Source organism: Chroicocephalus ridibundus, chromosome 1 (genome assembly GCF_963924245.1).
Source record: "Chroicocephalus ridibundus chromosome 1, bChrRid1.1, whole genome shotgun sequence".
Classification (NCBI taxonomy): Eukaryota; Metazoa; Chordata; class Aves; order Charadriiformes; family Laridae; genus Chroicocephalus; species Chroicocephalus ridibundus.
In genome coordinates, this window is record NC_086284.1 from 150,958,478 (window position 1) to 150,985,880 (window position 27,403).

The window sequence follows — 27,403 nt, forward strand, 5'->3', positions numbered from 1 at the left end:
TCCTCTTTTAGTTGCTTCTTACAGTAATATAAAGACAAATGCAGTGGAAAGGAGTAATAAGAACTGGGAATGGCAAATAGAAAAAGGATAAGTAGAGGAAAAAAAGAGTTCTGCTTTTCATAAAATTTCAGAAGTCTTTGCGTGCTTGCTAGAAGTGCTGGCTCTAATCCAACGTGCTTTTATTGGCATATATGAACAAATTATCTAGGGCACAGCTATTTTTCTTACTGTAGTAAAAACAGGGACTCTGAATGGAGGCTTTGTGTAGGACAAATATTTTTCCTTCAAAACTGGGTATGAGTTTAAAGTTTATCTAGTGTGCCTTCTGAAAAAGGAAAAATTATCCTTCTCAGTCTCTTCAAATAGAAAATGTATGACAGTGTAGGCAACTCAGAGCTCTATAAACAAAATTTAACCATTGGTGAGGAGCTGGTGAAGTTTTACAATACACAAGATTTCTTAGTTGCCTCCAGTGGGGGCGAAAGCTCTAATTAAAAAGGCTTTCGTACTTCAAAATTTTTCTGTGGATGCCTTCTCTCTAGCATCTCTTGCAGAGCTTTACATGTTTTCTAGCCACATGGGTGTAACCAGGAGGATAAGGGCTTTATGGAAAATAGTTCTTAAGATAACATTCATTGCTTTAAGGAGTATCATCATGGGTAATCCTTCTTATTCCTGTTGAAGGTGTAACTCACTTTGTGGTAGTACCATTGCTGTTAAAGCTGAGCAGCCTGTGAAGTCTGACAGTTCTGTTTAGTGTCATGTATTAGAAGTACCAAAGATATATGGAGTGGTCCAAATACGCTCTTCTGGGGGGAAAAATAAAGACAACAAAGAAAACTCCAACTAACCTATAGTATCTCCAATGACTATCATTTATGCAAGATCCCCATAATGTAGTGACCCATCTTGAAAGATAAAGAGATTATTTAATTCTTTCTTAGCTCTGTAGGAGGGTAACCGTATCTTGGAAAAAATATTTTAGATGGGTATTTCTTATGTCATGCAAAGATAACTAGAATCAGCTCAAGAACAACTCTTGAAGTGCATGGAAATGAATGGTGGACTCAGATTTCTCCAACCTCATCCATCACCCCTCCAAGCAGGAAAAGATTCAAAAGCATTACCACATATGGTGTTTTTCCCTCCTTCCCTTTCTCCCCTGCACCTTCCCACCCGCACTTATTTCACACACACTTCTTTCTAATAAAAGAACTGAGTGGAGAACAGTAAATCCATATTCTGGAAGATTTTTGAAAGTTAGCTTCCTTCAAAACCTGTGGGAACTTTCCAAAAAATAGAGGTCCTCTGAGGTTTCCTGGGAGCAGGGTATGTTGGGCTTCTGTCCCAGACTGTGGTTCCTTCCCACTGGGAACCTATCTGACATCAGTTTAAAAAAAAAATTACATTGGAAATGCCTCAGCAAAATGTTTTCAATTCAATGAATGCGCAAATTGCAACAAAATACCTGGTTGCAGTATTTCAGAATCCCTTTCTAGTGACAGCTTGTTAAATTTGGCTTGGTGAACAGCAATGACAAATCCCTGACGAAAGTTTCTTCTGATACATGAAAATTCAAACTCCACAATTAGAGGAAATTGGAGTAAAAAACATTTTGTACTGAGTATAATTTTTCTCTTACAAAGTTTTCTAATTTTGTCATCTTTAATCACTGGATGTTTGCTGGAAAACTAGTATGTGTTATAAGTGTATTGAAATTTAAAAAAGTATATATATTTATTTCTAAAAGTCAAGCCTGTAACTCGCCAAGCCTGAGCATTCACATCAGAGACTATTTTTGGAAACGTGAATTTGTTAATTGATTTGGAAAAAAAATCACTTTTGTGCATTTGATCAGGTAATTTAAAAAAAAAAAAAAGTCAAGAATTTTACATTAGTTGAATATATGTTTTCGTTATTGTAATGCATGTAGAGGAAGGGCTTGGCCCAGATTAATGGAGGAGAAAATTGTATCTGTACAGAGAAACATAAATAATTGAAACTAGAAAATCAGAGACATGAACACCAAAAGTTTAAATTAATTTTCTTCCCCACAAATTGTGGAATCTGTTACTGTTAGTCTGTTTTCTTCCACGAAACAAATGCCGAGTTAGGGAAGTGCGCTGTTGATACTGTGGCCGGGTGTGACTTCATTCAGCTGTGACCTCAGTTCAGCAAGTTCTTTTACACTTGAATTACTTTGTGCTGAATAATTGTAGCCCCAACGTGGACTGATCAGTTATGCTTAGATGTTTAAGATAGTGCCTTTTGTTTACTCGCTGAATTGCAGTATAGCCTCTTTGGGTTACGTGTGCATTAATGCAAACAAAAATTGATGCTCAAGATTTTTGGTGACCCGAACAAGCATCTCCGGCTGATGTTTGGATGCAGGTGAGTTATTGCATGTCTGAAAGTGCTGAGAACTGCGCAGGCTGTGTTCAAGGTCATGCATCTTACTGCGCAGTCATATGCCTGTTTTTAACCCTGGGTGAGGGGAAGTTGTCCTTGAAGTTTATTGTTTCAAATTCATGGTTCAGAAGGAAGAACATCAGGGAAATGCTGTATGATATAGAGGGACCGGACATTTGACTTCGTAGTTCTGTACAAGAGAAAAAGTCACATGGTGCTTCTCATATCTCTACGTTACTCCACTCTGCTGTGGGGTGGGAGGTGATTTTAGATTACCTCATTGGTGTCAAGGATGTGTTTCAAGTAGAAGGGAGAAAAGAAAACGGAATGTTCCCTTGAAAAACATATTTTTTTGCCAGTGCATATTTTCCAGTGACAATGAAATCATTGTATTTCTGACAGTATAAAATTGCACATCTCAATTGGTTCATTTAGCACCCCTGAGTGATGGGGATATAGGTTCTTTCTTGCATAGAGGGGATAACCGAACAGGGTTTGTAAAAGTCAGTGAACGCTGGTGCTAGGTCTTGAAATAACTTATAGTGCAACTTGTTCTCCAGTTCTCTTTAAAAATTAATTTTGTTTTCTTCGGCCTTTTCTCTCTTCTGCCTTATTTTCAGAGTCCCCATAGTTTTGTTTTTGTTGTTAACCTTACTATGTGGACACTGTGCACCTAGGCCCCTTCTCACAATGTCTCCTAATATTAATGAAAAATACAAGAGGTGGCGGTCAATTGAGTTGACTGGGTGACAACTTAGATACCAGCTTTCAGGAGCAGCATTTTCCCATATAGATTAAAGACAAAGTAATTTTCTTAGGCCCCTGAGTTTGAAAGAAATAGGATTCCTGTAACACAGGCTAAGTTTTAAAGATAACACACAGTTTTCTGTTTTTAATGTCCATAAATCAGCTTCAGAGTCAAACCTCTGTGCTGAAGGTAGGGCACAGAGGTTTGACTCAGGTATGGGCAATGTTTCTACTCTACAGTACAGCTTCGTAACTACATAGCTTTGAGGACAAATTCCACTTCTTACGTGTTTTATGTGTGTTTGACAAGTGAAAACCTGGTCCCTTTTAGGAGATGTGCTGACTAGATTTGGAATGAATTCAAATACTTTCCAGGTATCACTTGTTAATTTAATACTTTCACATATACATGATGTTTCAAGTACGTTGGAAAATATTAGGGGAATATTTTAAATGACTTCTGAGAATATGAATGCTCTACTAACTTCTCTAGCATCAAAATCCTGTTTAATCCCCAGAATTTGTAATGGGGGTGTTTGTTTTAAATCATGTTACCTAAAGACATTGCCTTTTGCATATCTGCCTTGTGAAGCTTCATTTGCTGCCTTCTTTGCACGTTATATGATTTAGGCCTTTCTTAATAGGGAAGTTTGAAGAATTAATCAGCGTTATTAGAACAGCATGTGCTCATCTATTAAGTTTTAAAAGAAAAGGTTTAGTTTGCTATTGAGCTCCACTGTGAGCTTACCTTTCAGCTCAGCATTGCCAATTTGCTGTGGTCTAATCAATAAATTTTAAATCTTAGATATTTGTTTACCGTCATTAAACGTAGCCTTCTCTTTTTCACTTGTCTACATGGCAACTGCTTTTTTTTTTTTTTTTTTTAACCTTACAAAAAATGTGAATTTTAAGAGTAAGACAGAGTATGAATCCTTCCTATAGTAAAGTTTGAGGCTTTTCGGGCTTGTGTGAATTGGCATTTGGAGCACTTTATTAGTGGAAGAGACCAAGATTTCGTAAATGGTGCTGGGTCCGTGTCATCAAAGGATATCATCAAAGGGAGGTCCACAATAGTATGGAGCTTGGGTGTTTAAGATAGTCAGGAAACCAGTGGATGTTGCTCCTACTCAACGTTTTTTATCTTGTTTAACTCCAGATTGTAACCTAATCTAGAAATTGGTTCTTCTAAGTAACTAGCTGATGGATTCTAATAGAAATGGGCCATTGTCCTGATTTATTCTGCATGCTGCCATGTTAAGAATGAATAAGAATAGATATCAGCCTTGTGGGGGTTTTGTGTTTGACTTTTTTTTTTTTTCCTTAAAAAAAAAAAAAGGCTAGAGGGAAAGTTTAAATAGGGAGCAATAAGAAAGCCTTGCAATGGGAGTCATCTATTGCCATGTCTGAGACCACGATAACTGCAGTGTCGGTGTCTGGCTACAAGGCCTACCTGATAAAAGCTTATACGGCAACTTCACCAAAACTGAAGAAAGTAAATTTGTGAAAACAAGAATTAGATCTTGCCACAATTCTATTAAACTAAATTAGAGAGGCATTGATGAGTGTTCCTGTCCTTTTTCCTCCTCCTTCTCCTCCATGTTAATTTTAATGATCTGGTTGGAGTATGTCATTATATGGTTTCAGTTCAGCTTTTGTTATGGACTCTACCACGCCAATTTTAATAATGGCAGTGTGTCATGACACAGCTATTAAGCTTGCAAGTAGATGTGGATAGGTAGTTAAACCAGTTTCATTTGGTCAACTTGCAGCAGCAAGCAGTATTTTAACGATGTTGGGAGTTCACTCATTTTTTGGCCAGGCTGTGAGGAAAACTTTATTTAAAACCACAGACGACACCCAAAAACATTGTCTTGTTCACTTTTATAGACTTACAGTACCACTACAGTAAATTTTATAATTTCTTAACATTTTCACAAGCACTTCAGTACAAGAAACTGTTCAGGAATATTTCATCAGCTACACTCGCAGCCTGTTTTCAACGTGAAAGGGAAAAGTATGTCCAAATTTCTTGATCTTTTTGACACATGGTGTCTCCAGGGTGGTGGGAAGTATGCTCATATGGCATCTGGAAAGAAGCACCTTTTGCACACTGTTTCGTGCTGGGTTTCCTGCCGGCACATCTAAACTAAGTATATTAAATACTAAAAAAAGTATTATTATATCATTTATAAGTTCTCATTTCTCAGTCAAATTGATGGCTTGTTGGTTGTACACTGCAAGCTGCCTTTCAAATCAGTGTCTGGAGCACCCTATTTTGAGATCTAATCATCTCATTTGAAGTATGAGGTAACAAGGCATAAAAGGAAGTAATGAAAAAATCAGAGTGTGAAGAAGAGAAATAAAACTGTGGTATCTGTGCTAGGTCTGCTGTATTCACCAGTCAGGGGTTCCAAGTCAGTTTTGTAGTGTTTGGGTTTTGTTGTTTTGTTTTGTTTTTTTCTTAAAGAAAAGCAAACAACAAAACCACCAGAACCCCAGACCAGAACAAATTATTGTACATCTCTCTTCAGGTGGAGATTTTGAGCGTACTGTTGTAGCCATGTTGGGATTAGAATTTGTAAGTAAAAATAGTATCCTTTGCTAGCTTACTACGGTACTTGGAGTGGAAGGGGGAGGGGGGGTGGTTGGGATAACGTAGACACTTTCCAGGCACTTGGGCCCTTCCTCAGGAATGAAATACAAGCATTGCTTCAAAGTCAAGGACTTACCAGAGACAGTGATTTATATGGTACATTATAATCCCCTTCTTCTGCCTCTTCCTACAAATTCCTTCACATGCCATAGGCACCTTCCTCTTTAGACTGTCATTCTGTACGCGTGCAGGTTTTTTTGTTTGGGGTTTTTGGGTTGGGTTTTTTTTTTTTCCTTTCTTTTTTTTTTTTTTATACAGGATACTGGTCTTTCAGCTGTGGTGATACTTTCTGCAAGGTCTGCATAATTATCCTGATCTTAGTAATTAATACTCATCTTGCTTTATATGAGGTGGTTAATTCTCTAATTAAAAATAGCAGTGAGTGGTGGCTTTAGTGCTGACGTATTTATTAACGTTCCTTTGTTACAATAGGGATTTTAAGTCTTTGAAGCTTTTGTATTGGTAAAGCTGGTTTTATTTTCTTTCAGTACAGTTAATTATAAATCATGGCTCAGACCTGAGCAAAATGAATGGAAATAGGTTGCCATGCCAGAATAGGGAACCTGTTTTCAAGCAGGTTCTTCATTAGCGTGGCCATAAAAAGAACTAAAGCTGTGAACTGGATCTATCTGAAGTTTATTCATTCAATTCCTCCTGTCGGCCTTCATATTTCTCCCCTTTCTTAAAACAAAAGATACCCATCTTAATTGTATTGTTAGGATATTTCCTTAACAGTGAATCACATGAAAATATCATAGTAGGAAAAAGAAGATTTGAAGGGCACTTTTTATTTTGTTAGTTTTCCCAACAGAAAACTTCTCTTTTAGCTAACAGTTCTTGCTCTGAAGACGGGTCTTGCATTAACTTATCGAGTCTCCTACTTTGATTGATAATTGTATCATCAAATCTTTTTAAATAAATTTGTCCTATCCCTCCTGCTGAAGGGAATACTCCTGATGAATTTCGCTTACTCCTTCTATTGAAGGACTGAGGAAAAACATTGGATTTTAGAAAGTGGGAATGAAAACCAAAATACTTGTTGAAATTGGTAAAAGCAGTGTTGATTGAGCTCATCTGCTGCACTGCTCTCTGGAGGTGGAGGTGAATACACTTAGAAATCCCTCCTCCTGGGCAGTGATGTGTCCCCTGTTGTGCAGTGTTGTCTTCCACCTGGCCAGAGCCAGATCCAGAGCCAGAGCCATTCATTCCTCTGTCACAATCATTAGTTTTTTTAAACGCTCCTACCCCTCTGCCCCCCTTAGACAATATTCTGGGGTTCAGTTCAGCTTTGTATAAGGAGCGAAATTCAGGGGGGGAGGGAGGAACATGTCCACTCCTTTGCTCCCCACCCCCAGGTTTCTCCAGCAGGAACCCCATTTAGCTAATGTTGCATCCACCAGAAGGGTTGTTTGAGGATGCACTGCAGTCTAAACACAGGGTGCAGCTCAATGCAGATTTGTATAAACTCAGATGCAGTGTAATTGATGCTAATGGCCATGCTGGACAAGTGCTCTGAATCCAGAGAAGCCCTGAAAGTAACAGTATTTTCAAAATTATTTTATTGTGACTATTGTCCTTAACATGTTTGCTTGAAGTCCTGACACTTGGACTCAGGAGTGTATAATGGAGTTCCTGTTCCTTTCTCAGAAAGCCAAGAGTGGCTTGAAAGAGGCAGAGTGGTGGTGAACAAAGTCCAAATGTTTTGTTTTGAAACTGCATCACTTGTAGGGTCTAGCTTTCCATTTTCTGTGTGATTTTTGCTGTCATCTTTTTGACCGGCCTTTGGATGCTCCAATCCCCTTAATAGAAAATGGAAAACGTCACAGCACAAAGCTGCCGCCAGCCCAACCGGTAGCAGTTTGTCTCGGAGACGTTCTGATATCAATGTACCAAGGATGGAAAATCCCCAGTGATCATTGCCGAAGGAATGCTTACTTACGCATGCATGTGCATCGTGGTGTTTATCTTGAGGCAAGAGGTTGAACAGCCAGCAGATCTCTTATTTGCCCTTGGTTGTTGTCTGAAGCAAGTCCCGAAGCAGAGGGCAGCGGCAGCGTTTCATCTGGCTCCGTGGGATGTTCTTCTATGAGGAGTTTCCCATTCGTAAAATCTGTGGCTGGAGTGAAGATACAAATCGGAGAGTGTTGGGTCAGAACAGCAAAGTAGACACAAGAGGGCAAGGCACCAAAATACAAGAACATGAGGAATAACTAAAGAAAGTATGCCAGCTTGGAGAACCACGGGTATTAAAAGTAGTAACTATGCAAAATCGAGCAGGTTTGAAGGAAGGTCTGTGGGGCTGAACAGGGTGAGGTTCACGAAGAAACAAATGAAAAAAATTCTAAGTCACGCAGCAAGTTAAATGGTTTTTCTACATTCTGTAGAACAGCAGTACTGAATGCTGTAGGATAGCAATAAGGGGCATTTTTACTGATTGCATCGTGAGTTACAGTGTAGCATGGGTACATCTGGGGTGTTTTTTGTTGTTTTTGTTGTTCCATAATATTTTAAAAAGGGAAAGGGTGGAGAAAGCATGTCCTTTTCTGTCATTGCTACATTGTCAGATCCGCTACAGATAAATATTACCTTGTAATAGTCCCTTGTTTTTGTTTAGGCTGGAGTTACAGCCTGTGCCTGCTGTCTAGCTGGGGAAGAATTCTTGGGTTTTGGGGGGGAATGTGATAACAATAAGTTGCTACTAATAACATTTTCTTAATCGGTAGATAATTATTGTTCCAGCCGTTCTTGGCTTTCCTTTTCCTTCCCCTACATCCTCCTCTCCTTAACCCTTCCCCCTCCATCATTTCTAAAATACGCTCACCATTAAGCTGTTTCTCTTTGTTCCATTTGATGTTGTGATCTGTCGCTGGGTGGGACCGATTGATTCAGGATGACCTGTAAAGAGCACCGGTCTCTGGAATATCTGATTTTCTTTATTGAGATAGCTCTGCCCTTCTAGAAAAGGAATTTTTTTTAAAAATAAATTGAGGGATTTTGTTACCTTTAGACTCCTACTAGGAAATGAAATGGCAAAGCATGCGAGTTGTTGATTTGTCAGCTTGTTGTTGCACACGGACTGTGTTGTTTTCATTAGGCTGCTGTGCTACAAGGTGGGGAAGGCAAAGAGTACTTTAGCATTTGGGCATTTTTTAAAACGAGTATTTATGACCAATGTAATCGTGTCGTATATGATATAACACTCCCCACGTTTGGGACTAGACCGCCTGTAACTTTTGACTGCTAAAGAAGCAAAGTATATCTGCCTCAGAAATGGTTTGTCTGTTATAAAGGCTGGACCCTTGTCGTTTATATTGCTGCTGATTATAAATATGCTAGAGTCTCTTCAAAAATAAAGCTGATGGCAGCAGTGAAGTCCTAGGTGGATTTCTTTTTGTTCAGTCTCGGATACTGTGGGAAGAGAGTTTAGAATTTATTTGGTTTTAGGAATTTCATATTTATAACTTTTTTCTTACTGTTTTAATAATATGTTATATTAATATATTTAAAGATAAATATCTTAATATTTATCTTATTATTTCTTATTACTTTTAGCTAACTTCTTATTCTTTTCTTCTTAAATTCTTATTTAGTTTTCTTGATTTTAAACATTTCTTGCTCAGAGTAGGCACGATTTCTTTGCAGGCTCCTGAGAAAGACATGACCATTCTTGGGCATGTTCACAAGTAAACTGTTGATACTTCAGGCCTACTTAAAGAGGGATCATACAGTTAATTTTGACGGATGTTTATCTTAAAGTCTAGGACACCAGCGTATGTCGCTGTGAACTGCTGGGCTGAGGTGAATGGGAAGATTAAAGAGGAAGTGGAGCTTATTAATAGCCTCCTGGATGACAATGGCTTCGCAGTGTGCAGGGGCTGACTTTTGCTACGGGACTGTCTCTAAGAGATGAAAAAGCATTTGAGATGAGAAATACAGCAGAGAAAGCTGTACAAGTGAATAAATAATAAGCGAAGCACTGCACGTTGTGTTATCCTTTTATGTTTTTTCCTTTCTCTCCATCATGCATTTAATAAAAAAAATAAAGTGTTTTCCTACATCGTTTCTTTGGAAACATTTAGGTTGAAAGAGGTGAAATTGCCTGATAATTTGGGGGAATTAGGAGCAGCTTTTTGATGCTGTTATAAATATTGAGGCCTAATTATAAATAATGACTGTAAAGGGTTTGTTTGTATTTGTCTTTGGGAGCTTTCTTGAACCAAAGGATAGACGCATTGCTAAGCCTCTTGAAATTGTTATGTCAAAGTAGTTGTCTTGGCATTTGATTTCTTTTGATTTCTTTTTCGCAGTGGAAAATTGCATGAGGGACAGGAAATATTGTTGGCTTTACTGAACTACCAAATAGCAAGTGGTGTTTTGGTTGCATATCAGCTAAAACTCACTAACACTTTTGTGCTTACTTGACAGAACAAGCTCCTTGCTTTTTTTTTGTTTTTGAAGGACAGACAAAATTTATTACTTCAGATTTGCACTATCACTTGATTAAAAATGTAATTTTTAAGCTTTTTATATTTACTCTAAGCGGTGTTATGCCTTCCAGTGGGCAAGTATTTATCATGAGACACGTTTTCTGCCCCTAATGTGAAAATCTGCTGTTCAACTTCATTGCTGCTTTAAAACTTCCTTTTACTTAAAAGATCCGTTTCACCACTTTCATAAAATTAAGCGGAGTACAAATAACAACCCAAGTATTTGTCAGATTGGGATGTCAGAGGAGCAAAATCATTTTGAGAGAGAGTCTAAAACCAAGGTTTTTTTCCAGATCTCACTTTTAAGCACGTATTTGTGGAGTTTGTTATAAATAGGGCTATGAAGAAGATCACAAATGATAAAAGGGTATGGCAAATAGAATTATTAAGTAAATGTTATCTTAAATAATGCGTGTATGGAAAATAGAGGGAGTTGAGGGTATTGACAAGCAATGGAGGTAATTTGTGCAAGTTTTTTGTACTTGGTCGCTTTGTACCTGGAAGCTAAGAACGGGGTAAACTGTTAAGCAGGGTAGCAAATCGAGCAATGGTTGCAGACGACAAGAATTAATAGCTGATAGGAAGTGTTGAAGAGCTTAATGGCAGTGTGAGTAGCTCTGGTCTGTGCGGTCGCTGAAACGGAACAAGGAGTGCACAGTGACCTGGCAAATTCTGCTGAGAAAATGAATACTTTTATCCTTTCAAGTCATGGGACAATTTCAGGATGCTTCCCAAAGGTTGTAATTGCTAATGAACTGAGCATCACTCAGCACGGGTAGTAATTTATTGGAGGCAGCTGCTAAGTACTACACTCCATAAAAAGTGGCTCAGAGCAGCCAAATAGGCTACCAAGTTGGATACGTGATATGTTTGTGGGGATGTGTGGGAGAAATGGAAGTAAAATATGGGTATGTCAGTAAAGTTGTTTTGCAAGAAGCAATCAAAGATTTAAAAGAAAAAAAAAATTAAAAAAAGGGATACTAAGCAAAATTACCAAGTATGTGCTCACTAGAGGCAATACCACGGCTCCACATGATTGCATTTGGCACATAATCAGTACAGCTCGGTTCTAGTTGTCTTTGCAACTGCATCTCAGGTAGAGGATGTCAGGTGGTCTTCAGCAAGGTATAAAAATGACTCTGTTCTCAGTATGGAAGACCAAAAGCAGCTCGTACCTCTCTAGAACTGGCGGAAGATTTTAGAGCTGAGAACAGAATTGGATTTTTATTCTGTTTTTGCATGAAAGGGGAAAGTAGCAGAACATATGTGGATACAAAATACGGTACGCGCTGTAGGTCAGTCAGCTGCTGCCTCTTTCTAAAACAGGAAGAGGACAGGTTCAAGTGAGGCAGTAAGTTGACTTAGCAATTCAGAAGATAAGCTGGTTGTAAGGTGGCTCTAGTACAACAAAGCTGGTTGCACTTTAGAAATGGAGCATTGGTTAGGTGCAAATTGTATCTGATGTACTTTTGACTATTTTGCAGAAATAAAAATAAAAATCTTTAAAAAGAAATAAATTTAACAAATCTTTTTTTTTTATTTAATGACTGAGATGTAGAGAAATATTCAAACATATATATTTTATATATAATGCAAACATATATATTTTATATATATATGAATGAAAGAATATTTGCCCATGGTAAATTTTAATAGAGATTTGTTAATTGCTTGCAGGCTTATGGAAGTCACTTTCCAGGGTCAATTTTAACTTCAATGGGCACGTTATTAAAGGGAGAAGGCATTCTTTTAACTGTTTCATTGGAGCTCTTTCAGTATTGCTGTTACATGAGAGGTTTTATTTGGCATGCCAAACTTTCAGGATGTTAAATGCTGCTTAAAAAAAAAAAAGGTTTTTTTAGTCCCAAAATAGCTAACCAAGTTTCCTTTTGTGCTAACAATTGTGTTTTGTTTTGATAATACATCTTTCTAACAATTCATCTGATAAGTTCCATAGAATATGTACCAAAAGGTCATTTCAAAAGTTTCATTTGAAAGAAATGAACTGAGGGTTTAAATCAAGCATACTTGACTATTAAAGTTGCCATTTGGAACATCTTGTTCATTTCTGCAGTAGATTTTGTTCTTTGTTTAGTCAGTCGTTTATTTCTAAAGCTATTCCTAAAGACCATTGTATCAATAATAATAGCTTTATTCACTAAATTATAAATTATTTGAAGTAATAACTATCAAATTGCAACTGGGAGAAGTTCCATAACGGGTCTTTAAGGCATCACCGCGATGTAAATAATAGCAGTTGAGCTTGTTGATGCAATTCCTTTCCCATTTCAACTATAATTTTCTCATTAGGTTTGCATTACATCTGTATTAAACCTTCATCCTTTCAGAGACTTCATATGCTGTTGTTTCTTTTCCCAGATCTTCTCCCTCAGTAAGTGACGATAAGAATGAATGGACATATATCAAACACCCCTCCTGGTGGATACGGAAGTTATTTTCCTCAAATGAAGTAAGTTTATGCCTTTGATTTTCCTTTTATGGACAAAAAATAGCATTGCGTTTTCTCCTTTACATTTTCATTTGAGATAGAGGAGCTATAATGATTAGATCCCATTGGAGTAATACAAAGGCAGTTTTTGTAAAAGAATGCGCAGATTCCAAACCATGTAACCAAATGGGCAGATATCTGACTGATTTTTGTATTAGTGTAGAGGTAAAGCTGTATAACTGAATGGAATCATCTGGAGCAGAAAAATAAATTGCTGTAGCCATTAACACACTTATTACTTGGAGATGTTTTCACGTGCCTGAGATGCTTAAGGTTAGCTCTGAGTAAATGTGGTTTTATGCATAAAAGATGAGGCTGCCCTTTCCATCTCGGAGAAAATATTGTTTGCCAGTAAAGAGAACTGAGCAGCTGTTACTTGAAAGTGTTCCCTTGCCTGAGATAAGGGGATGCTCCCTGTATCAGAAGCATGGCACCAGGCTCATTCGCAGCGCTAATGAGAATTGACCTAATCTGATGCCGAAGAACATGTATTCCTGTATGGAGCAAGGTATCTGGGCCGTCATCTGCTTCTCATGGTGTTGTCCCTTTAAAGTGAGTTTGTATCTGCCTCATTCGTGTTGTTACGCTAGAAGGAAGTTGGGTTGCCTTTTCATTTGTTGTAGGCAATGATAGTCCTTTTAAGTCTTTTATTAAAAGCGGTTAAAATTGTTAAAAACAATTGTGTATGCAGGAAAAAAGGCAAAATCCTACCAAGTCTTTGGCAAAGTCATTATTATTATTATTACTACTACTATTACTACTACTACTATTATTAAGTGATTTTGATTACTTACATTATGGTAGTAACTATGAGTTTACCACGTGGCCATTGTGCATAATCTTGTATTTATGCAACAAAAAAGAGCTCGGAAGAGCTTCCAGCCTAATTGAAACACTCTTCATTGTATTCATGGTGCAGAACAAATATCCAGTATCATTTCCTCTGTTAGTAATGTTGTATGTATGTGTAATCCTACATAAAGGGAGGGTTTTGTCAGTGCCCGTTTCTGTGTGGCAAATACATCTATATAGAAGTTAACCAGAAATGTTTTCTTCCAGTGGCTATGGTTCCCCAACGTTTGCTCAGGCAGAGAGGGAGCAGAGCTCAAGAACAAGTGCAAAAGCTCTTTATGGTAAGGCGGCATAAAGTCTCTCAACTTTTATGTTAAAACTGTTGTTTAAATATTGGTTGTGATGTCATGGTGGAAATCTTTCATGCATATAAATCTGAAAGTGTAGGTACTTACACATGGGTGTGTGTAGCATCGAAATTAAAGTACAAAGTGATTTTATTCCTACTAAAACTAACTGGGCTAGCTAGAAAATGTTTTTATGGTTTACTAAGGAGAGAACTCCCACCTGCTAATTTTTAAGGCAGAAATGTATAACGCATCTATCAGAAAACTAAGAGTGATCCTATAGCTGAGGTATGTACCAGGGCATTCAGGGGTCTAGCTGTGCTATAGGTTTGATTCATGACCTGTGTCTCCTCCTGCTTCCCCAGCTTTATCCCCTGCTAGCAGAAAAGGAATTTGCAATATTATTCTTGTTTGACAGACGGATTTCATGGAAATTAGATTTGATGTAACGGATTTGGAGTCCTATTTGGCCAGCTATTTTCAACAGGCTTTGTGACTGTCAAATGTGATGTTACTTACAAATGCCTAAACGTTGTTGCACTTACCCAACTACAAATGCTGGTATTTGTCTTGGCTGTATGCTCTACTCTCTAGCCCATGGCCAAATCACTGTGGAGGCAGAATGTAGTCACGTTCCTTGCCAGCCAAATTGCACCGTTTCCTGGTCGTCCACCTCCGCTGTGAATACATCCTGCTGATAGCTGTGTCGGTAATGGAAATACAAGCAGCAATGAGGCTGCTTGAGGAGAGATGTTCTGCTCTGTAAATCCATGCCTGCTGTTAAATGCGTTTTTGAAAATCAGTACAGTTGATGAGACTGGAAGAATGAAATTTGCGGGGAGAACCTAGTCCTGTGCAGGACCCCTTGCTCCTCAGCCTATTCTCCTGCGTTGCATCTACCACCTCTTCTGCAGGTTAACAAACTGGAAAGCTCGGAGAGCAGTGGCTAATAACTGCAACATCCCTAGTAGTAACTGATCTTTTCTCCCTCCTGTTTTGGGTGGGGTGATGCCTGGGAGTGACCTCAGAGGTTATAGGAGTGATGGCAGGATGCTTTGTGGCATTTTAACAGCGTTGACTTTGCTCTTGGAGGATACCCTACAGGCCTCAAGTATGGTTGCTCACCCGTGAGCACATGAGAAAAAATTTGTTCTATTGGTTGCCCTGTTGGCTTTCAAACTGCTTGAAAATTCATGAAGCTAAAAGTCCACAAAAGGAGGTTTGAGGTCTCCTAGCTTTGTATCCTCTGAAAAGGTGGGTGATGGCGCTGTGCTAAAGTATTGTGAACCTCTGCTTCTAGAAAAATCAGCAAAGACAGAAGTGGAAACCGTTTGAAACATTTGTCATTTAAAAATTATTTTGCAGGTGAATCATTCTAAGTTTAAATTTATCTTTTTTAGTGGTAAGCTACAAAAGTCAGTCGCTTGACGTAGTATTAAAGGCAGGAACTGCAACTGAGGAAAATTCTGAAGTGATCATTTTAAACTGATTTCTGCATCCTGTATGGGTTCACTCAACAAACTGATTGCACGTGTTGACAGAAATAGTAGGTGGTAAAAGAAACCAGCAAGAAACCTTGCAAAAAACCTCTTAGCAGATTATTTCTTTATGAGGCGCTATGACAGCGTTGCATTTTTCTTTTTCATTTTATATCATTATTTTTCAAAAGTACATGGTTTGAACAATGTGGCAGTATCAGTGTCTTAACCATGTCCTTTAATTTGTGTGGGCTTTTGAAATAATATGTCTCTGAGCTTTTTCATATCAAACATAATGGGATATTCATATTTCAGTAGAAGACGGGGACAAGTGTGTAAATTTGAGGTATTTATTATACATAGCGGTAAACAGCCTTTTACTTCTAAAATACTTAATTGAACTCAGGTACTAATTGAAAATGCTTACCATAAAACTGCTGCATGGTGGCTTCTGTAGAATGAATTGTTGGTCTTGGGTCACTTCCATTGCTGGTAGATATATCACAAAACTGTAGTTGCAGTTGCCAGGAACTGAATGAAGTAGAAGACTCAATTATCCTGGGGCTGCGAGCGAAGATATATTGGCACAGCTTTCAGAGAGGAGTTTGCACATTTTACTGCTTCTGCTCTGTTTTGCATGCACAAAGAACTAGGCTGTCAGTATCACCAAATGTATGAACTGGAGAAAACAGGGAAAACAGCTAAAACCTGTCTCAAATTCAGGGTAATTATATATATTTTTTAAATTTTAGCAACCATATTACCGTTCTGCTGCATCCCACGTGTGTCTTTTCTTCCTTTGTGGTGTTAGGGATTTTTGTGCATGCTGTCCCAAGCGGGGTGGGAAGCAGTTGAGCGATACTGGAATTGTTAAAATGTGTTAAAAATGCTCATGATAAAATATTTTATTTATAATTAATAACTAAAGTATTTTATTTGAGATCCATGAGACTGAAAGCCTATAACGCAGATTGGAGGTGTCCTATCTTTATATTTTATATTATGTACATGTATATTAAATGTACATATTTTATTTATATAAATACATAAATCTCATGGATTCAATACAATCACTTATATTGGGAAAAATATATATATGATTTTACTGTAAAAATAAAATGGACCATGTTTTTTTTTTTTTGATAAAATGTGACAATGTAATGTTAGCAGCAAACTTTGTGACGAACTTCCTTTTCTTGGAAGACTTCTGAATGTCGTTTGGACTAAAGCCACCTGTCCATGGGTATAAACATGGGTATCAACAAGTGAAGATGGTGCCTGAGCTCCTGAGTGACCGCTTGATCTTGAAATCACTTTCTTCCACGAACAGTAAAAACTAAAGAAAATATTATTAATAATAACGTGTATAAATGTATATTTATATGTGTATATATACACACACACACACACACGTTATGTGTTATGGCATGAAATTTGCCTCTCGAGTCTGAGTGCTGAGGTGATTCATGATTGTTCAGTCCTTCGGTCATTAGGCAGAAGGTTGGCCACAGTGCCAATGGGAAAGGAGGCTGGAGTTTTATTGGTGTTACAGACAGTTCAGTTAAAAACTAGACCAGAGCCATCACTATCTCTGATGTGGTTATCTGATAGGAAAAACTTCCTTGTAACTGCCTTTTTTCCTGTGTCAAATAATCCCTTTGTTTTCACTCATTTCCTTCCTGAAATGAACTGTTTTCTATTTGCATGATAAATCCCTGGCTGAACTGGGAGGGAAGATGCCCTCTGCACATTCTTAGGGGGTTTATTTCATCATTTGCTTCCTGATCTCTCCATCAGAAATGGGTTTTGGCTCGTACTGTCATCTGTTGTTCTAGCATTGGCTTCTCCATCTGTCTTCTGCAGCTCTGCTTGTGGGGAGACGTGCAGCATCGGCCGGTGCCAACAGCCAGGGCTTTGCTGGGGGTTTGCCAGCGAGTGACACAGTGTGGAGCAGCCCCATTCCCCACGTTGTTAGGTTATTCTACAGCGCAGAATTGAAAGATGTTACTAAAACTGTCTTCACACTGCATCAGAAAAGACTAGCTGTGTTATACATTGTGTTTGTACTCTCATGGCTGTGATTAGGTGCTAGCGGTAAAATTGCGTGTGTATTTTTGCATAGCTCAAATACCTCATTCAGAGCAAGAACTGTAGTGGAATAAGTTCAAGGAAATGACAAGCAGATCATAGACTAGGTAAACGAGTCCATTAAGAGAAGCCATCCACGGAACATGCTTGTGTTATTTGATGCTCGAACAAATTAAACTAACAATTGACTTCTAAACCATCCACTTTCTCTGACAGCTAGTTCCACGTAGCCATCGGGGAGAAGCTTGTGGCACAAATCTCTGAAAGTGATAGCGTTTGCTCTCTTGATGAGATTTGTTCTGAACTCAAGTTTTGACCTTTCTCCCCGGATGTGTAGGTCACATCTCCTGCACTTTGCTCTCAGTCTCAAGTTGAGTTTTTCCAGCTGCTGCAAAACATTCTTAAAGGGGTGTCAGCAATCAGTCCAACGCAAGCCATAAATATACAGTAGCAAACTAAGTATTGGGCTTTCCTTCTTGATGATGTGTGGTAATAATTTATACTGTCACTCAGGATTCTTAGGACAGCTTGTGAGGGGGACTCTTGATGGATTCACCTCTACATGGATTGCCATCAGATTTCAGAGCTTTGTCTCTTTGCGTACTGTACAGACATTTTCCAATTTTGCTATGGCAGGCAAGGTGGAATCCACTGTTGTCCTTCTTTGCACTATCATAACCATAATACTGATAACATTTATTACACCTGGCCTGTGCAATTATTTGTAAGGCATCAGTGGAAGTCTAGGCATCAGGATTCCTCCTTTCTGTTTTAGGCTTTTAGGAACTAAAACCTATTTGTGTCTAAAGGTATCTTAGCCCTACCCAGCATCACCCACGCTTCAGGTCATCAGGTAAGGCCTAGACTGAGATCTTTTGCTTTTGGTAAGAATTTTCCCTCCCTAGATAAAGAATTTGATTTCTCTTGCTGGGGTACATTTCTCTGTGTGGTCTTCCAGACGACGGCACCGAGCCAGGCTACGGTGGAGTTTGTTAAGCAGCTTTCTAATTTGCCATATTGCTGCACCCTCTTCCAGTTGGAAAATGGGTGAGACAGGACTCTAGCTATGTCAGGTTCTGTTCACGGCTCTGCCTCAGGGACCTTGGGCCACACTGGTGTTCCTGTCCGAAACTGTGGAATAGTTACCTTTCCAAAGTATGAAATGGTCCTTCACAGAAATAACAGGGGATAGCACAGTTCTTAATGTGGAGAGGGCAAGGAAGAGAATGAGCGATGGCAATCTCAAGTCCTGTTTTTCTTTGTCGTGTACTGACTAGTGTATTCTTGGCTTGGCTAAAAGTCTTTGATCAAGAGGTCATTTTTTGTTTTCTGGTGTTCTGGCTGCTCCCAAAATTGGTATGAAATCAGTACCTTTTCACGTCATTTTGGAAACCAGAAACATGGTCCATTCCTGATGATTGGCAAATTCAATAATTTCACAAAGACTTGAATAGCAGTGGCATCTCTCCACATGAGACAGCGGGAAGAGTATTAGTTTCTGCAGATCAGTGTTTCTGTTCCTTTGAAAGGTTTAGTAGCTAGTAGATCTTACAGTCAGGACCTATGAGTGAAATGCTGTGCTTCTTTTAAGTTTATTGCCCTTGCCTTGTGAGAGGTTTTTTGCTCAAATTCCTCTGGGTTGCATTAGCTATTAATTTAAGTGTCTTCTGCTGTGATCCTTTTTTATTTTTTTTTTTTTTTTGCTTTGTCAGAGGGAAAATAGGTAAATTATGTGCAGCATGTCAGCAGGGTTTGAGCTAACTGCGGTATTAAGGCTGCACTGCATGTCACATGTTGGGTATAAGAGCTGCAGTAAGTAGAATAAATAAAAAAACCTCAATAATTTTGATAGTTTTATACATCCTATCTGGAAGTCTCTGATGCAGAATTTCGTTTTAGCTTCAATAACTGTCTTCATGCACGAAGGCACCCATGAGAGGCTGAGACTGATTAGGAGAGTGAAATGGAGCATACAAACACTATTTTTTTTTTTTCGGTCTTGGGGGTTGATCCCAGCCAGCAGTTAAGGACCTACCCAGATGCTTGCTCATTCCCCATGTCTCCTCCCTGCAGCGGGATAGGGGAGATAATCGAATCGAGGTAAAGACAGCTTAATAGGTGAAGGAAAGAGGGGTGAGGGAAAAAACCTGAAAAAAACCCTCAAGTGACACAAAGATAATCACTCACCACCTCCCACAAGCAAACCAATGCCCAGACAGTCTCTGACCAAGGGCTACTTTGGAAAGACTACCTGTCGGTTTTATTGCTGAGCGTGACATTATACAGTATGGTCAGTTGGTGTCAGCTGTCCCAGCTGTGTCCCCCTCCCAACCTCTTGTGCACCCCCAGCCTACTCGCTGGGGTGCCAGAGTGAGAAACAGAGAAGGCCTTGACACTCTTCAGCAATAGCTAAAACATCCCAATGTTATCAACGCTGTTTTGGTCACAAATCCGTAACACAGCACCATACAGGCTGCTGTGAAGAAAATTAACTCCATCCCAGCTAGGCCCAGTACGTTCAGCAAGTCAGCAAATTCTATTGCTCCTTTTCAATAGTAGGGTGTGAGTTATTTGCATTTGAAGATCATGTAGTAATTCAAGAGGCATTTTCAGGGTTTCTGTAAAAGCAGTCAGATTAATATTGATGAATAATAATAAGCCACTTTGATATGTGAAAGAGTTGAGGAGCTGGAAGCTACATTTCAAGAAGAATAGCAATGGACAACTCTGTAGGAAAAGAAGAAAAATAAGGAGCTGTATATGGATGAAAAAGCCTGTGAGACTCATGCTCGGATATATCTGACGTGGCAGGGGAAACGCGGAAGTGGTGTAGGAAGAAGTGGCAGACTCTTGAGTCATCTGGGTAGAGAACGATGCAGAACGGGTTTGCAGACTTATATCAATTTTGCTGGAAGTTCGAGGCAGTGGAGCACATTAGCAGAAGGGGGTGCAAAAGGGTTTGTGTCCTCCTTTCTGAGGGCAAGGTTTGTAGGTAGAATGTGGGACATGAGCCAAGCAGTAGGAGAAAGCAGAGGCCGAGATTTGAGATACTGGGAAAAACCATGGGGAAGGGGATACATTCTAGATGCCAGTCCCCCTTTCTTTTTTTTTTTTTATTTTTATTTTTTATTTTCTTTTTTTGTTTTTCTTTTGTGTTATGTTCATATTATCTTGGGAGGACTTTATTTATAATTTCAGGATGGAGTGGTTACCAGTAGTATCTACCTCCAGCTCCTCTATAGCAATGTTGACAAAATTCACCATTCACAGCTGCTGTAGACTACTTCTTAGCTCATTCAAAGCCACAGAAAAATTTGGACAATGCCCTTAATAACATGCTTTAACTTTTGGTCAGCGCCGAAGTGGTCAGCAGTTGGACTAGATGATTGTTGTAGGTCCATTCCAACTGAAGTTATCCTCTCCCTCTCCCTCTCCTCTCCTCTTTGTTTATTAACACAAACATGGATTGGATTTTGCTAATTGGAAATTTTATTGAAATTCTTGTTACTATTCTGTTGTAATTAAGAATGCAGAACTTGAGGGGCTCTCCTTGGCTCTCAAGTGTAGGCAACCACAGATTTTATTAGCATTCAGGAAGCTCTGAATAGAAACACTATTGTTTTCACCATGACAGAGTGTGTTGAAAACCTTGCCATCATGTCTATTGTGAGCGTTAGGGCTGCTCTGCAGAAGAGGATGTGTTAATCAGTGCTACAAATGGTTTTGGATATCCTGTCTTAACACCAGAAAAAAATTGTATGTGAACCAGAGCAAGGAATCTCTTGCAAAAGTTACTCTCTTCTTCTTAATTCCTTTGTTTATTTAAAACAACTCTAACTGGTTTTGTTTGCCGGATTTATAAACCTTACAGTGGATGTAAAATTTCTTATCCTGGTTTAATTTGATATTGTTAAAAAAATAATACTTTTGTTCCCCTGCAAAAGATAATGGCAGTCAAAGCTGAATATTTGATGCATTGTTAATTGAAAGAAGTGACTTTTTTTAAAAGCATATATTCTGTCGTACTGGACAGCATTAACTATCATTTACAATCCATAACAGAAGACTTAACCGATCCCCTTGGAGATGCAAATAATTCTATGGGGTTAAACTAGATACTGCATTTTAATTCCCTTGTTTTGTTAGGAACAGATGGACTTTACTTCTTCAGATCATCATCCAAACAAAAAAAGAAAGGTAGCAAATCAGACAGTACTGCTTTACTGACTGTTTTGTTGGGTTGTGCATGTGTGTGTGTGTGTGTGTCTGTTGAGGTTAAAAAGAAAATCACCAATAAAATACTTTAAGTAACATGCTGCAAAAGCAGAAATAGTAGTTACGGTTGGAATCAATGCGGATCATCTTCCCTGGGATTTCAGAGTGGATGATGAAAGTAAGACACCTATTTTGAAATATTCACACACCTAGTTAAAAATTCTGATAATCCTTGGTGTTCTTGAATTTGGCTGATTGCACTGCACACTTCTCTTACTAAAGCAAGCTGAGTAGCTGCTGTGCGGGAGCCGGTTGGCTCTGTTGCGTGAGCAGTGTTTGTCATGGGAGGGGGGCTTCAAGCTAGTGAGGGATTTCAGAAACTGTATTTCTTTACATGAAAGTCACCGAGAACTGGAGAGATAATGCTGTGATTATAAAAGGTGACAAATACTTCTACAAGTGACATCTGAAAATGAGGGCACTGCTGTCATCGGCAGCACCTGAAATGCCCATATGAAGGAACCCTGGTCAGAGAAGAGCCTTTTACAGGGTGGCTTTTCTGGTGTCCTCACTGCAGATCTCTGTATGTCACAGATCATGTGCTTGGTAGTAGTTAGCTTTTTTTTTTTGTTTTTTGTTTTTCAAAAAGTGACTTACCTTTCCTGTCAACAGAATCATATGCTTTTATTTTCCCCCATCATGCTCCACGTATGATGAAATTGATGTATTCTGTATGTACCTCAGGTACTCTCTTTCCAAACAAAATCAAACTGCCTATTTTACTTGAAGATCAGAAATCGAGTTATGAAATGGAGAGAAAAGGATCGCCTACTTTGCAGAGTCTCCTTGATCCTCCCTCAGCTGAGCCTCCTGGTGACTTCTTTCCTTAGGCAAAGCTCCTGATGTTCCAGATTGGGCACTTAAGTGGTTATGATGAAAAAAGAGAAAAACCCTCCGAATATTGCAGTCAAATTTTTTCCACTAAAACTGTAAAGTTTTCTTCAGTATTCATCTAAATTCATCATTTTGTGATGTGGGTGTGTGTCTTGTCTTCATCTTGCATTTTCCTTTCCTGCCTCTCCTGATTTGATATTAATTTATTGTATGGAGTAAAAGGCAAATGATGTTTCTGATTTTGCAGCATTGTGTTTTGTTCAGCTGAAAAATATTTCTGTTTAGAGATATTTGGTGTGCATTTCTCTGCTGCAGCTTTTGGCTTTTTGTTTTTCTTTTCGTGTTTTTTTTCTTTTTCTCCCTTCTTTTGTCTCTACTTTCCATGCATATTTTTACATTAGTTATTCATCAAATTGAATACTTTGGGAAGAAATAAAGGATGAGTCAGGTCTTCTTTGTGCGGGGCTTTGTTGTTTTGCAGATTTAACATGAAAATTATATGGATATCAGAAAATACTTTTGCTTTTAAGTGCATTCATACAAATACGGTAAGCCTGCTGCTAGTTATCATATTGCTACCAAAGTGACAAGCCAGTCATTTTAATAATCGGGCTTCCCAATGAAGCATTTTCAGTCAGAACACTGCTCCCCTCCGGTGTCCTGACTCACTGGGAGGAGACAACTGGCTTTTGTTTGCACCCACTGGCACTCCCTTAACGTTGTTGACGTAAGTATGATCCCTGTGCTGGACTGTGTGGGGGTGAAGGTTTTTTCTGTCGAAATACAGAAATTAACAGCAGCTTGTCTTCTGTTTTCATATGTACAACTAGGCTTAAGCGTCTCTGAGAAGTGTTCAAAACAGCATGATAAGAAGTTGAATGAATAATTACTCTTTCTTTTCCTCCCATCTCTAGAACAAAGAAAGAATTATGCACGAGACAGCGCCAGCAGCATATCTGAAACTTCGCAGTATCACGTAGAGGTGAGACGACGAGCAATATACCAATTCTAGCTTTCAGTTACACACAGTTATTTTTGCCTACACGGTTTTTGAGGATACATATGCTTGAAGGCACATACATCTTCCAAAATATCCTGCCAGCCCGAGGTCACTTCAGAATAGATTACTCTGAAACGTCTCAAATTCTATAGCTTTGCCATAATGAGCTAAAATTTTGATGTGGAAGAATGTAAGCAAAGTTGTGTGTAGTTTGGCAGAGGGACAGGACTTCTCAATGGGGTATCGATTCAATGTGTTATGCTGCCCTGTCTCTGAACCTGCCTTGTTGCCAGGACGAGGCAGAGCTGAAAAGTCCTGTGCTGTTGGCGAGACGCACGGGATGATATTTAAAATGAATGCTTTGATCAGTTATAATCATCAGAGGTGACAGAATATCCAGAAAGAGCTGTGCATTAACCCGTAAAAGCCCCAGTTAGTCTCCTGTGTAGCAGTTAAACAAATATATTCTCCCTGCACAGATTCTTCCCCAGTGTGAAGTGTAAAGTATCTTATTTACTGTCATAAGCTGCTTTGCAGAATTACCGCATGCTGCTGTCATGTTTTATCCAGAAGTAGATACATTTAAAATACTCAGCAAAGTAAGCCTGGGTGCCCACAACGTAGCCTTCTAAGGACTTCTGGATGCAATGCCTCATTCTTGTAGTCTTACGTGGGTACAAACTTTCTCCTGCTGCCATCAGACCACTGCCATGGGTTAAGCCAAATACCATAGATTGTGAGGTCTTTTTTGCTGGGTTTTCAATTAGCTGTAAATTGTGAGATCGTTTGTAGAAAAGTCTTAATTTCAAGTGCCTCTATCCTATGATCAGCTTGCAAATGAATACTTGTGTTGCTTCTAATTGTCTGACAGTATTTTTCTTTGGTTTCTTCATAACAGTTTTGGTACTGTACTGGCATAAAAATTAGTACTTGTATTTGAAGTATAAGCATTCCTGTGTGAGCAGTCAGTAGAGAGTTTGTTTCTCTTTACTTTTTTAATACTTTGATTACATGCGGTTTATATCTACTCTCTTGTCTGTCATTACTAAGTGTTGTTATCCTATAATAGAAGAAAGCACGCTTAATTCTTTTTTATTTTAAACTTCTTTAGAAGATAGGTGTGCAGGCATATATTAAAATTGGTTCAGGTTGGATGAGCGTAACCATATCTTCAATAAGAATATGAAGGTAGATTTGTACCTGGATAAAATGAAATAATTTTATGGGTTGTATTGCATGCTTGCCATGTTGAAGGAGAAATTGTCCAAACCATAATAGCAGGGAAACTAGTTGAGGTGATGTACGTGAGGTAGTATTTAATTTCTAGACTGTTCATTGAATCTGGAGAATATTCCAAGTTTCTGATGAGCAAAAGTAGCTAGTATATTTCATTTCTACTGCAATCCGCATAAAAGAAGCCACTAGCCTGTCCATAAGGTATCCCAGTCAGATGCAAGGCCATCGTGGTTACCATCAGCATGCTAGCTGGCAGCTCTGGAAGAGATGGGGACGCTCCAGGTCAGGGTAGTGGTGGAGGTACATAGGCAGGGTGTTTCTGGGAAGCTTCTGCTGACGATGCCTGGATTCAGCTTGCCAAGTGAGACAGGTTTTCACTCCTCAAGAGAGCTAATTAAATACTCAGGGTTTAATTCTAGCTGTGATACCTGAAAGATGTCAGAATATGCCTTCAAGTCTAACCATTTACTGTAGTGAGGAAATGACAGAGGATGACAAACAGTGAGTTACGAAAATCTGTTGAGTTAAAATGACATTATGGACTAAACAACCTCTCCTATGGCTTATTGGTGGGATCTGTCATATACAAAGGCACTTTTATTCATGAATAATTTGTATTGCTATTTCCTGGCAATTTGAATACTGTCACGGCCTAGGAATTATGAATTACAATTTTTTTTAAATGTATGTCCCATTCACTAGCACTTGACCACCTTTGTTCTGGACCGAAAAGAGGCAATGATTACAGTAGATGATGGAATAAGGAAGCTGAAATTGCTGGATGCCAAAGGCAAAGTGTGGACTCAAGATATGATTCTTCAAGTGGATGACAAAGCTGTCAGTTTGGTGGACTTGGAATCAAAGGTAAGATCTGTGAGTGGCAGTCTCATTTTCAGAGAGAGAGAGAAAAAGGGAACAGGCAGAAAAATGATGTATGTGAGATTTGGTATTTTAATTAGCTTATTATCACTTTCCCTTTTTAACTCATGCAGCTTTTCTGAGATCAGGACTGTATATAGTAAGGTGGTGTTTTGTTTTGTTTTTTTTTTTTCTTCTGGCAGAATGAACTGGAGAATTTTCCTTTAAGCACAATTCAGCATTGCCAAGCTGTGATGAATGCGTGCAGTTACAATTCAATTCTTGCATTAGTATGTAAAGAACCAACCCAAAACAAGCCTGATTTGCATCTTTTCCAATGTGATGAGATTAAGGTAAGGTAGTAATAGAGATCTGCTATGACTTACTTGAATAGGGGAAATTTTATGAATTGGCAAATACAATCAAATGAGCTTATTAATAGAAAATAATTCTGTTCTTTTATTCTTATAAATATGCTTCAACTTTATTGCATTTATGATATCAGCACTACGTATAGTGTGTTGGTAAATGTAGCATAGTATGTCTTGCAAGAGAGTAGTTCTGCATGTAAGCCGAATTTTTAGTGCATGTGCAAATGTGTCATTACTGTAAACATTGATTCTTGGGCTCTGTAGCTGTTTGTTTAGGTTTGCACATGAGTAAAGCTCTGGAATACGTATATGGTTTGCATTCGTGCTTCTGAAGACGGTGGTGTAAAATAGTTTATCTCAAACTTATAATCTGCAAAGAACTTATCCGAGCCCTGAGTCCTACCTAGACTTTCCCCTTTTCTGCTTTTTTTGTCACTGAACAATTAAACCTTCTCTACGTTCGCACCTCTCTGGAACTCTGCTCTGCTGGAGAGATAATGAAAAGGAAAATATTACTTTTAGGAGGGGAAAAACAAGGAAAGAGATTGTCTCTGATTAAAGTATTTCCCTCAAGCATAAATATCTTTTTTAATGTATTCTGCAATACTTCTTTATTTCCAGCATTATTAATTTTAATTTCTGTTAGTTATTCTATATACTTTAAATTCTAATTAATAATTTCATGGGCGTTTTTAAATTCCTTTAGTAGTTTATATCATTGTCTTAAAAAACATTGCTAATCACATTGTGCAACCTTTTTGAAACTGGTACAGTAGGAGTGATGTGAAAACAACCGTTTAATTGTGTGACTGGTTGCACTGTATTTGCTGTTTCAATGGAAACTGGGATCCTGTGAGAAGATCAGGCTGCGATATGTTAAATAACACAGGGATCCTCGTTGAGGTCTGGTTGGACCCAGCCTCCCAAGGTTTAGAGATGGTCTCTTTTCTTCAGACTTTAATCTTTTGAAGTTTTTCCTCTGTGTACAATTAAAAATGCAGAGCACATAAGCATGACTTGGAAATCCAGGATCCCCCTTTTCTTCTGAGGTTTTGTTCGACTCTGTGACCGTACCCTAGGTTTTGTTCCTTACCCATGAAACTTGGCTGGTTTTGAAAGGATAGGTCTTTCTCCCTTGCCTTTTTCCGGTTCTTAATCAGAAGTTACCATGAACCTCAGGAGCCTCTGCAATAGAAATTCCAATGTATATTTATAAACAAAAAATTGTTAAATAAGAGTATTTATTATACTCTTATTTATATTTATAAAGATTTATATTGATAAATAAATATCAAGAGTATGATTAATGGAATGTTTCT

The 27,403-nt window shown here is 38.5% G+C and overlaps 1 protein-coding gene across 9 annotated transcripts in view; it reads left to right on the plus strand.

Annotated features, from left to right (window-relative positions):
* Window positions 1–27,403, plus strand: part of EPS8 (EGFR pathway substrate 8, signaling adaptor) — a 139,745-nt gene that overhangs the window by 74,204 nt on the left and 38,138 nt on the right. For 8 of the 9 annotated variants that reach the window (XM_063358775.1, XM_063358784.1, XM_063358712.1 and 5 more), the window contains 5 exons: window positions 12,676–12,766; window positions 13,865–13,938; window positions 23,534–23,601; window positions 25,558–25,719; window positions 25,917–26,066. In XM_063358775.1, the coding sequence (XP_063214845.1) occupies window positions 12,705–12,766; window positions 13,865–13,938; window positions 23,534–23,601; window positions 25,558–25,719; window positions 25,917–26,066 (516 nt within the window). In that variant the 5' untranslated portion in view covers window positions 12,676–12,704. Of the gene's footprint in view, window positions 1–7,893; window positions 8,029–12,675; window positions 12,767–13,864; window positions 13,939–23,533; window positions 23,602–25,557; window positions 25,720–25,916; window positions 26,067–27,403 lie in introns of those variants that run through there. The other variant, XM_063358757.1, reaches the window with a different exon arrangement.